This window comes from Chiloscyllium plagiosum, unplaced genomic scaffold, assembly GCF_037043375.1.
Source record: "Chiloscyllium plagiosum isolate Xiang-an unplaced genomic scaffold, Cpla_swu_hap1 HiC_scaffold_10, whole genome shotgun sequence".
In the NCBI taxonomy this organism is placed as follows: Eukaryota; Metazoa; Chordata; class Chondrichthyes; order Orectolobiformes; family Hemiscylliidae; genus Chiloscyllium; species Chiloscyllium plagiosum.
The window spans coordinates 91,167,556-91,180,471 of NW_028270148.1; the positions used below are offsets into that span (position 1 = coordinate 91,167,556).

Sequence of the window (12,916 nt, forward strand, 5' to 3'; positions counted from 1 at the left end):
AATATGTAAACTTCGGAATTAAAATTAATTTTTCCCCTCATTAATCACATTGTTTTCCACTTGTTTAAATCATTGAACTTCATGGGAGGATGGGATATTGCACAAAGGCTATATTGACTTAAGGCAAAAAATATAGTAAATAGCTCACTTGATATCTTTGTGGGTGAATACTCTACATAGTACAGTCAGTGAACAGGACAGGACAGACAAGGTGTGTGCTCCGGACAGCAACTGTAGCACCACAGTTTCCAAGTATTGTTGGAAGTAACAACATTGGCATGAAATATTTCAGACCCACATAATTGAAAAGAAAACTTTAAATGCAAACCCTTTGAATTTATTTTACAGTATATACACAACAGGAAACATCTGAATGGATCATGTCAGACACAAATCAAAATATTTTGATCCCGATGACCACAACCAAATGAAAACATGGAAAAATATATAAAAAAGTAACAAGCCCATATATGCAATTATGTTGATACTTTGTACAAATATTAGGTACTGCAACTTGACTGAATCAGAATACCTAGAATACCAATAATGCTCTTGTGCCGAGTGTTTCCAACAAAACTTGTATCTACATGAGGTAGAAACACTAAACTAACATCTGCAGTGTATAAAGGAACATACAACAGTTTGGGAGACATTCTGAAGTATGTTTATAGATTTGGCAGAATAAGGCTTACACAAAGAAAATTCAAATTGAAAAACTAAAATGAGATATTTCAAACCCTTTCATTTAGAAAAATCATGTTTCAGTTACAAAAGTTATTGGCAGCTGAGAATGTATTACTGAGTGATAATAATGCAATGATATAGTGTTACATCAAAAGTTGTGTATACTTTTGTGATCCAAGACTTTCTGAACATTGTGTATTGGTTTCATAGTTAGTTTAAACTTTTTACAGTGTTTTCATTTATCCAAGTACAAAAAGTACAATCTTATTTGCTTTTGGAGTCTTGCCAGTATGGGTTAACATGACGAGAGCAGAGAAAGGCGACTATCATATCTACTTTTTACCAAGTAAAATTCAGATGTCATCAGGATAGTAAATATTGGCCAACCCAATTTTTTTGTTTTTAAAACATGATATATAACAGACATCAACAGCTATTAAACTGCAGCATCCTTCTACTACTCTTAAAATAGGACAATTAAATCCAAATGGATGCCCCAGAGTTCACCACGAGTAAAATACATCACATTTTATCAGCATTATTGTGCAAACTTAATACCAGTGTACTTGCAAGGAAACTATTAAAACCAACAAGCATACAAATAGATGAAGGTTTGGATTATAATCCTTCAAGGTTACTCCAATTGATATCCAAATTACTAAATTACACTTAAAAATACAAGTGTTAGATGATTAGATGGGTATACTGCTCATTTCATGTTGCAAAATATATACTAATCTCAATTGAATAAAGTAAATTTCAAATAATTCCTTAAAAGCAGTACCCAAATTAACTTTTGCATCATGCAAACCTATACAAATCTGTACAGTAAAGATACTTACCTGTACACAATATGCACTATTATCTACATTAAGAGTTATAGGGTGTGACTTCAACAATATGAAGTACATACTGAAAAAAACTACACTTTTATGTACATAGATTACAAGCACTTGTGTAGCATTTTGAAGTTAAGGTGTTGTGGAACTTAACGTCCTCCACATAGGTTTCATGCCACAATAAATAAAATATTGATTTTTGTCTATGATAAATAGACGTCACTGTGGCTTCTGACAATCTCAAATATCCTTCAATGCTGAAGAAAGCAATTGAATTTTCTTTATGCACACTCCCATGCAAAACTCTGATGGCAGTTAGTAGCTGTTTTCATGGCCAGCCAAGATGTACAAGTTGCTATTAGCAGTTGGGTTATCTGTTGGTCTGCTTTCCAGCACCACAACCCTACAAAGAAATAAAAAGCATATTTAATAATTTATTTATTATCTACATTTATTCAAACACAAACCAAATCAAAATCACCATTCAAAAAAACTTGGGTGACTAAAGACTTTATCCTTTGTTCCATTCTACAGATCGCTAAGATTTTAAATGCAATTACAGATTTGTGCTGAGTTACATATCTCAGGTAGAGCAACTAATGACAGCTTGGCAATTGATCACAATATCCCCAAGCCTAACGGCTGAAAAGGACAAAAGGGATTTAAAAATGATTACTTACTCTTGTAGCAAATGGTTTAAGTGTAGATTGTAGGATGAACACAAGATGATCTCAAAATGCTTTGTGGATTGATCCAGCTGTTACTTTTATAGGCTCATACATAAAGAACTACACTTACCAGAGGCTACACTGCACTCATGCAGCTACCCCACCAAGAGTCAATGAGCGTGGTGCTGGAAAAGCTCAGCTGGTCAGGCAGCATCTGATGAGCAGGAGAGTTGACTTTTCAAGCATAAGTTCTTCCTGATGAAGAGTTTATGCTCGAAATGTTGATTCTCCTGCTTCTCGGATGCTGCGTGACCGGCTATGCTTTTCCAGCAGAACACCTTTTGACTCCGATCTCTAGCATCTGCAGTCCTCACTTGCTCCCAGCTTTACCAACAAGACCTATCGTGCAGTAAGTTGGAAAAAAAGTCCTGGGCAACTTGAACATTGTTAGAATTGTGCACACTAATTAAGGAACTGTCAAAATCACAATCCCAATTGAATTTAACAACCATACTTCAATTAATGAATGATTCTACTGATCAGGACCAGATCATTTGATTGCGGTACCACCTTCCCAAATCAAAAAATACACCTTTAATGGATGACTAAGAAACATCACTATTTATGGAGAACCTGAGTGCACAAACTACTAATAATGATTATTAATATTCTAATTTACTTTTAAATGAACTCCGATAATTGTAACTACTTTAAACACGGTCTTCAAAGATTACCCACTACTCATTTTCTAGGCACTAATACTTTAATTTTACTTATCCACACACCCAAATGCAAAATATCTGTTGCAGCAAATTTAATTTATTCAGTATCAAAATCTACAATGTATTAAATATAACTCAGTCCAACCTGTTTCCTTATGCATTTTCACTACCTGACAGTAGATTGAAAACCTAGCTTTCTTTTATAAATATAAAATGAAGTGTAATCTTTTCCTCGAACTTCCGTCCAATGCAAAAGTGAAATGAAAATCTGTTTTGAAGATATTTAGCAATACAAAATGAGTAGATTGTTACTGCAGCAGCAGCATCATGTTTACTAACCTGTCAGAGCCTAAAAGTTTGAAGATTCTTGAATTATCGCATATTTCTTGTGTAATCTAGACAAAAAAATACATTTCCAGGATTAATCAGCAATACATTTACAACATATTAACAGACTTGGTCCTCAATTATGTTAGGACATATCAAATTTGACAGTTTAATATTGAGAGTAAATAACACTTAGAATTCTCATAATGGAAAACCTAGTCTTGTTCTAGAATGAAACAAGACACATTGTGTCTTGTTCAACAATCCAATAGGGATAATCAAACAGAAAGTAAATTGGAATAATCCAAACATGCACCATCATACTGATCCTTGTGGCAAATGTTAATATGGAAATAAATATATCTAATGAAAGTCTATTCCATTGATAAATACTATTCTCACTGGGAAGAGGCTGGAAACTATAGAACACTCTCTAAATATTGTTAACTCAACACTATTTAGAGTGGCTTGAGCTTCCATTTGTATTTAGTTTGTAATGTCAAATTATTATCAATCAAAAGGCTAGTTACAATACTTAAAGTTGCAGATGAAAACTATGTTCCTTGTAAAAATTTTGGCCACTGCATGGACCTCCAAGGTCCATGTACTACAGCAGCTTCTTGAAGAATGTCAATCTGCTTACGTAAATCCTTCAGCCACACAGTTTAGAGAGAACATTGGATGAGAATATTTATGACTTTTACCTCATTTGACTTAAAACTTCTCCCCTGCATTCCATGTTTCCAGAAAGCAAGAACACTATCCTGTAAACAAACTAAAAAAAGGAGAAATACAAGTTGTCTGCTGAATGCCAACTGGCAAGATCAATCCATAAACAGTCAAAACCAAAATGGCATTAACTATTAGGTTTCAACAATGTTTGAGATATAGATTAGCATTACAAAACTATACAGAAATACATTTTAAAACATAGCGAAGCTACTCACAGTGAGATGACATACAACCTTTTTGAACACCACACACTCTCAGCATTGTGTTTATGTCATATTAGGGGGCAACTCAAAGAAGCCAATTCCAGTTCATTGTTTTTCACCAATCAGCTGCCAAATGGAATGCTTTGATTTCAGGAGTAATATCTGATCACCACATGGCAAAAAACTCTCCTGTGAAAATGTAGAGTCCTTATAACTGCCAGTGGTTAGCACGCTGCCTCACAGCGCCAGAGACCGGGTTCAATTCCCGCCTCAGGCGACTGTCTGTGTGGAGTTTGCACATTCTCCCCGTGTCTGTGTGGGTTTCCTCCGGGTGCTCCGGTTTCCTGCCACAGTCCAAAAATGTGCAGGTTAGGTGAATTGGCCATGCTAAATTGCCTGTAGTGTTAGGTGAAGGGGTAAATGTAGGTGACTGGGTCTGGGTGTGTTACGCTTCGGTGGGTCGGTGTGGACTTGTTGGGCCGAAGGGCCTGTTTCCACACTGTATGTAATTGTGGAATTCATTGCCACAGAGTGCAGTGGAGGCTGGGACACTAAATGTCTACAAGGCAGAGATTGATAAATTCTTGATGTCACAAGGAATTAAGGGCTACGGGGAGAATGCGGGTAATTGGAGTTGAAATGCCCATCAGCCATGATTGAATGCGGAGTGGACTCGATGGGCCGAATGGCCTTACTTCCCTCCTATGTCTTATGGTCTTAATACATCTGAAAGCCAGTGATAACCAATAAAAATCTGAGGATAAGCAATATAATTATAATTTGTGCATCGTTCATACATTTTATATATTGGAGTGAACAAAATGCAAAAAAAAAATTGTATAGTACCCTGTTGCTGCACTTGACAACTTGTATACATAAAACATATCTGGGGCAATGACGTGCCCAAGGCACTTTGCAAAAGCATTGCAACAGCATTGTAAAACAAAATATGACACTGAGCCATATAATGAGATATTTGACCAATATTTTGGTGATTTGAGCTAAGCAGTTTTAAGAAAGGTCTAAAAGGAACAAAGTGAAGTACAAAGGTAGTCAAATGTAGGAGAAGTAATCCAGAACTTGGGATTTAGGTAACTGAAGGCAATGGTTATTGATTGGTGGGATGATTAAAATCAGGATCTTTTGGACACTAGAATTAGCGGGGCACAGACACCATGCCGGAGATATAAGGAATTAAGAAACCATGGGCAGATCTGAACATTTTGAAATCGAGTCATTGCTGAAGGTGGAATGAATGTAGGTCAGCGAGCACAGGTTAACTTGTAACAAATGACTGAAGAAGTTGACAGCAGAGCTTTGGATAATCTTACATTTAAGGATGGAATGCGAGATAATAGCCAAAGGTGCATTGAAACGATCAAGTCCAAAGGCAACAAAAGCATAAGAGAGTTTCAGTAGCAGGTCAAGTGAGATGGGGGCAGCGTTATAGAGATAGAAATATGGAAGTCTCAGAATTGACGGATATACATTCTTGGTGCTCTTCTAGGGCATCTGATGTGATACCGAAGCTGTGAACAAACTATTTAATCTTCGATCATTATCGGGAAGAGATGGAGTGAATAGAAAGGGAATGGAGTCTGTAGTGGGAACTATAAATTATCACAAAGTCTCTGTTCACCCAGTGCCGGATGCTAGTTCAGGATTCAACAGTCGAGAGGTGAGAGTGAGGACCAGAGGGCTGCTGGGAAGGTGAGTTGAAACCATTTAAAAAAAAAACTTACCTTGGGTGTCAGGGCCTCCATTTGTCAAGAGGTGAGAACGAGGACCAGAGGGCTACTGGGAAGGTGAATGAAACCGTTTTATTTGGATAGTGGCTGAATCAGCGACACTACACGTTTAATGTCTCCCACCTGCCCTCCTCCTCTAACAAAAACAACAGTCTTACTTAAGCTAAGACTAAAGCTAAAGTTAAGGTTGAAAATGGCAGGAGATCTCAGACCCATGTTCAGCTCCTCTTGCTCAATGTGGGTGCTCAGGCATACAGCTGATGTCCCTGGCCCTTTCACGTGCAGGAAGTATGTCCGGTTGCAGCTGTTGTTAGATCGCATGACGGCTCTGGAGCGGTGGATGGACTAACTTTGGACTATACATGATGCTGAGGGGGTCGTGGATAGTACGTTTAGTGATTTGGTCGCACTGCAGATTAAGATTGTTGAGGGAGAAAGGGACTGGGTGACCAAAAGGCAGAGAAAAAGAGCAGAAAGGCAGTGCAGGTACCCCTGCGGTTGTCCCCTCCTAAACAGGTATACCGTTTTGGATGCTGTTGGGGGAGATGGCTCACCCGGAGAAGATAGCAGTAGCTAGGTTCACGGCACAGTGGCTGGCTCTGCTCAACAGAAGGGCAGGAAAAGAAAAGTGTGGAAGGGCTATAGTCATAGGGGATTCAATTGTAAGGCGGGGGAGGGGGGTTAGATAGGCAGTTCTGTGGTTGAAAACAAGACTCCCAAATGGTATGTTGCCTCCCAGGTGGATGGGTCAGGGATGTCTCAGATCAGCTGCAGAACATTCTCAAGGGGGAGGGTGAACAGCCAGTTGCCGTGGTGCATATTGGCACGAACAATATCAGTCAAAAACAGGATGAGATCCTACAAGCAGAATTTAAGGAGCCAAGTTAAAAAGTAGGAGCTCAGAGGTAGTAATCTCAGGATTGCTACCAGTGCCACATGCTAGTCAGAGTAGGAATGTTGAATAAGCAGGATGAATGCATGGCTTGACAGATGGTGCAGGAGGGAGGGGTTCAGAGTTTTGGGACCGGTTCTGGGGGGAGGTGGGACTATTACAAATTGGATGGTCTCCACCTGAGTCGAACTGGAACCAATGTCCTTGGGGGCGCTTTTGCTAATGCTGTTGGGGAGGGTTTAAACTAATGTGGCAGGGGGATGGGAACCAAATGAGGAGGTTAGTGAACAGGAAGGAGGTAGCAACTAAAGTCTGCAAGGAACTAGATAATGAAGTCAGCGTGACTAAGGGGAAGTGGAGGTAGGGAGCAGATGATGAATGCAAAGGGACTGGTGATCTGAGGTGCATTTGTTTTAATGCAAGAAGTGCAGTAGGTAAAGCAGATGACCTTAGGGCTTGGATTAGTACCTGGGAGCATGATGTTATTGCTAGGACTTAGACTTGTTTAAGGGAAGGGCATGATTGGCAATTAAATATCCCAGGATATCAATGCTTCAGGCAGAATAGAATAGGAGGTAAACGGGTGGAGGAGTTGCATTACTAGTCAGAGAAATTATCACAGTTGTGCTGAAGGAAGACACTATGGAGACTCAAGCAGTAAGGCAATATGGGCAGAGCTCAGAAATAGGAAGGGTGCAATAACAATGTTGGGACTGTACTACAGGCCTCCCAACAGCAAAAGTGAGTTAGAGGTGCAAATATGTAAACAGATTATGGAAAGATATAGGAGCAACAGGGTGGTGGTGATAGGAGATTTTAATTTTCCCAACATTGACTGGGATTCACTTAGTGTTAGAGGTCTACATGGAGCAGAATTTGTAAAGAGCATTAAGGAGGGTTTTCTAGAGCAGAATGTAAATAATCCAACTCGGGAAGGGGCCATACTGGACCTGGTGTTGGGAAATGTGCCCGGCCATGTGGTTCAGTAAGGGATTACTTTAGGAATAGTGATCACAATTCCATAAGTTTTAGAATACTCATGGACAAAGACAAAAGGAAGAGTGCCAACTATACCAAAATTCGGCAGGAGCTAGGAAATGTAGATTCAGAGCAGCTATTTGAAGGTAAATCCACATTCGATATGTGGGAGGCTTTTAAAGAGAGGTTGATTAGAGTTCAGGAAAGTTATGTACCTGTGAAAATGAAGGATCGAAATGGCAAGGTTAGGGAACCCTGGATGACAGGTGAAATTGTGAGACAAGCTAAGAGGAAAAAGGATGCGTACATAAGGTCAAGACTACTGAAGACAGACAAAACTTTGGAAGAATATCGGGAATGTAGGACCAATCGGAAATGAGGAATTAAGAGGCTAAAAGGGTTATTAGATATCTTTAGCAAACAGGGTTAAGGAAAATCCCAAAGCCTTTTATTCATATATAAGGAGCAAGAGGGTAACTAGAGAAAAGGTTGGCCCACTCAAGGACAAAGAAGGAAAGTTATGTGTGGAGTCAAAGAAAATGGGTGAGATTCTTAATGAGTACTTAATGAGTACTTAATGAGTATTCACCGAGGTGAGGGACATGATGGATGTTGAGGTTAGGGATAGATGCTGGAGTACTCTAGATCAAGTCAGTAGAAGGAGGGAGGATGTTTTGGGTATTCTAAAAGGCATTAAGATGGACAAGTCCCCAGGTCCGGATGGGATCTACCCCAGGTTACTGAGGGAAGCAAGAGAGGAAATAACTGGGGCTTTAACAGATATCTTTGCAGCATCCTTGAACATGGGTAAGGTCTTAGAGGACTGGAGAATTGCTAATGCTGTCCCCGTGTTTAAGAAGGGTAGCAGGGATATGCCGGGTAACTATAGATCGGTGAGCCTGACGTCAGTGGTAGGGAAGCTGCTGGAGAAGATACTGAGGAATAGGATCTATTCCCATTTGGAAGAAAATGGGCTTATCAATAATGGTCAGGGAAGGTCATGTCTTACAAACCTAATAGAATTTTGAGGTGGTGACAAAGTTGATTGATTGAGGGGGAGTGCTGTAGATGTAATATACGTGGACTTTAGTAAGGCATTTGATAAGGTTCCCCATGGTCGGCTGATGGAGAAGGTGTCGCACGGTGTCCAGGGTGTTCGAGCTAGATGGATAGAGAACTGGCTGGGTAACAGGAGACAGAGTAATAGTCGAAAGGAGTTTCTCAAAATGGAGACCTGTGATCAGTGGATCTAGGGATCCATGCTGGGACCACTGTTGTTTGCGATATATATAAATGATTTGTAGGATGGTTTCAGTTGCCTGATTAGCAAGTTTGCAGATGACATCAGGATTAGTGTAGGGGGTAGCAGATTGTGAAGGGGACTGTCAGAGAATACAGCAGAATATAGACAGATTGGAGAGATGGGCAGAGAAATAGCAGTTGGAGTTCAATCCGGGTAAATGCGAGATGATGCATTTTGGAAAATTCAATTCAAGAGCAAACCGTACAGTAAATGGAAAAGTCCTGGGGAAAATTGATATACAGAGACATCTGGGTGTTTAGGTCCATTGTTCCCTGAAGGTGGAACGCAGGTCAGTAAAGTGGTCAAGAAGGCATACAGCTTGCTTTCCTTCATTGGATGGGGTATTGAGTACAAGAGTTGGCAGGTCATGTTACAGTTGTATAGGACTTTGGTTCGGCTGCATTTGGAATACAGTAAACTCCTGAAGAAGGGTTATACCCGAAATGTCAACTTCACCGCTTCCTGCATACAGTTCTGGACACCACATTGCGAAAAGGATGTGGATGCTTTGGACAGGGTGCAGAGAAGGTTCACCAGGAATGTTGCCTAATATGGAGGGTGCTAGCTATAAGGAGAGTCATAGAGTTGTACAGCATGGAAACAGACCCTTCGGTCCAACCTGTCCATGCCGACCAGATATCCCAACCCAATCTAGTCCCACCCACCAGCACCCGGCCCATATCCTTCCAAACCCTTCCTATTCATATACCCATCCAAATGCCTCTTAAATGTTGCAATTGTACCAGCTGCCATCACATCCTCTGGCAGCTCATTCTATACACGTACCACCCTCTGCGTGAAAAAGTTGCCCCTTAGGTCTCTTTTATATCTTTCCCCTCTCACCCTAAACCTATGCCCTCTAGTTCTGGACTCCCCGACCCCAGGGAAAAGACTTTGCCTATTTACCTTATCCATGCCCCTCATAATTTTGTAGGTTGAATAGATTAGGATTATTTTCATTCGAAAGACAGAGGTTGAGGGGGGAACCTGATTGAGGTCTACAAAATAATGAGACGTATAGACAGGGTGGATATCAAGAATCTTTTTTCCCCAGAGCGCGGAACTCAATTACTGGGGGTCACGTGCTCAAAGAGAGGGGAAAGGTTTAGGGGAGATATGCGTGGAAAGTTCTTCACGTAGAGGATAGTGGGGGCCTGGAACACGTTGCCAGCAGAGGTGGTAGAGGCAGGAACAATTGCATCACTTAAGATGTATCTAGACAGATACATGAATGGGCAGGGAGCAAAGGGATACAGATCCTGAGAAAATAGGTGGCAGGGTTAGATAGAGGATCTGGATCGGCGCAGGCTTGGAGGGCCAAAGGGCCTGTTCCTATGCTGTAATTTTCTTTGTTCTTAGTTTAGCTACAACAGATAAATTGAGGAAAGTGGTGACAAGATACAGCTGCTTTTTTGAACATGTCACTGAGGGACAGCATACTGTGATACTGTAAACTTCAAAATTTTAATCAGTGTTCAGGGATCCTAAGAATCAGAAATAACACTTTCTGGAATAAACTGTTTCCTGAGTTGAAAGGGACAAGAAGAAACAGTTATAAAGGAATTAAAGACAAAAAAAACTGGAATCCAAAGTAAACAAGCAGGAGGCTCAAAAAGCATAGCAAACCAGGCAGCATCAGGAGGTGGAGAAGTTGACAAGTAAACTCCTGAAGAAGGGTTATACCCGAAATGTCGACTTCACCACTTCCTCATGCTGCCTGGCTTGCTATGCTCTTCCAGCCTCCTGCTTCTCTATAAAGGAATTAAAAGGAAATGCCAATTCACCATCATGGGGAAGGAGTCAAAGTATCATAAAAACAAGCTGTTTCCTGGAAGACAGGAGGTAACAACTGACGATAATCTGCTGCCTTGTGACAAATGGGCAAGCAATACTTCCTACAGAAGGAATGTCCTGAGGCGGAGGGGTTAATTGCATGAAAGTGCGCTTCAAACAAACCGCTAATAATGAATGTAAGGAACAGGGAAGTTAATCCTAAGAAGGAGGCAAGCTACAGACTTGATGACTCCAGAAGTGTAATCCAAGATGTGGATGAATGTATCATCAATAACATCACACTGGAAACTTCAAGACAGAAAATTCTACAAGAATTCAACTTAAGGATTCTTCAGTGGCTGAACTGCAGAGAACAGCATGCCACAAGGATCGAACCCTGGACATTCAGAGACAGATGCTGTTAATTGAAACTGTAGCTAAATTCCAAAATTAGTTGGGTAATAGCTAAGTTAAAACGTGAGGGTTAACTTACTTACTTGAATGGTCTTATTTTGGTTGCTACATGCAATAAAATTTAAGTAATCGTTTCAGTATTTGATTGAGATTTCTTAACAAATACTCAATTTAAAGGTAGCTTGTCGTAATTTACATACAGCAATATAGTTAAGAAATAATAGGGGATAAAGGATTGAATTTTGGGAACACCAGAGACAACAGGAACGGGATGAGAAGCTATTGAAAATTATTCCCTGGCTTCAATTACATAAGAATGGAACTAGGTGAGTGCAATTAGAGGACAGAGATGCATTGCAGGAGGATTTTGTAGTTAACTGTGTCAAAGAATGCTAACAGGTTGAAAAGTACAAGGATTGCAGGTTTACCTTTGTAATAGATTTGGAAGGCAGTAAACTTTTCAAGTATCTAGGGGAGGAGGAAGAAGCTGGGAATTTGTAACATCTGGGGTTTGATTAGATTAGATTAGATTAGATTACAGTGTGGAAACAGGCCCTTCGGCCCAACAAGTCCACACCGACCCGCCGAAGTGAAACCCACCCATACCTCTACATTTACCCCTTATCTAACACTACGGGCAATTTAGTATGGCCAATTCACCTGACCCGCCGAAGCGAAACCCACCCATACCCCTACATTTACCCCTTATCTAACACTACGGGCAATTTAGTATGGCCAATTCACCTGACCCTGCACATCTTTGGACTGTGGGAGGAAACCGGAGCACCCGGAGGAAACCCACGCAGACACGGGGAGAACGTGCAAACTCCACACAGTCAGTCGCCTGAGTCGGGAATTGAACCCGGGTCTCTGGCGCTGCGAGGCAGCAGTGCTAACCACTGTGCCACCGTGCCGCCCACAACTTTGCTTCAAATTTACTTAGAAAGAATATGATCAATTACTATTACAGTCTAAGTTGAGATGCTATGGAATGGTAGTTTAAAATAGAATATCCTTTATTGTCACATGTACTCCAGTACAGAAATACAGGAGTACAATGAAAGGCTTTTACAATGGCCGCCTCTAATGGCACCACCTTAGGTACAGGGACCTAGGTACAAATCTTGGATACAAAGAGGAATAATGGATAAGTAGTAGCTTTACTCAGTGTCCAAAAAATAAGTTAGAAATAAGGATTGAAAAAGGAAATTGGAGGAGTGAAGGGCTGGTTTTAAGACAGAGACTTGAAGAGGGAAAGGCATTAACAAAATTGACTAACATGGAGACCAGGAGGGAATGTTGGCTGGTCAGCAGGTTTGAAGTGCTTTGTATAGTTTTCTTGTAATATTCAAAGGTTACTTTTTTTGAGATGACACAGGACTCAGAACTACTCTAATAGAAAGACAGATTTTTTTTCTCATCACTGCTGCCATTTTATCTCTGGATCACTCACTGCCCAGAGGCAGACTGCCAGATAAATCAGCTTTCCTCAAAGGCATGGGATAACCCTCTTAATCAGCCACTACCCTCCCATCAAGCAGCCACCTTTCACTGACCCTGGCAAGCCCCAGCCCCATGTGGGCAGTATCCTAAATGGCCAATGCAAGATTGAACTGGACTTCCAGCCCCTTGT

At 40.7% G+C, this 12,916-nt stretch overlaps 1 protein-coding gene across 10 annotated transcripts in view; it reads right to left on the bottom strand.

Moving 5' to 3' along the window:
• Positions 1-317: 317 nt before the first annotated feature.
• LOC122552997 (mitogen-activated protein kinase kinase kinase kinase 3) overlaps positions 318-12,916 on the bottom strand; it is a 297,582-nt gene continuing 284,983 nt past the window's right edge. For all 10 annotated transcript variants that reach the window (XM_043696372.2, XM_087991550.1, XM_087991549.1 and 7 more), the window contains 3 exons: positions 3,945-4,015; positions 3,253-3,308; positions 318-1,926 (listed from right to left, as the gene is read on the bottom strand). In XM_043696372.2, coding sequence (XP_043552307.1) covers positions 1,839-1,926; positions 3,253-3,308; positions 3,945-4,015 — 215 coding nt within the window. In that variant the 3' untranslated portion in view covers positions 318-1,838. The remainder of the gene's footprint in view (positions 1,927-3,252; positions 3,309-3,944; positions 4,016-12,916) is intronic.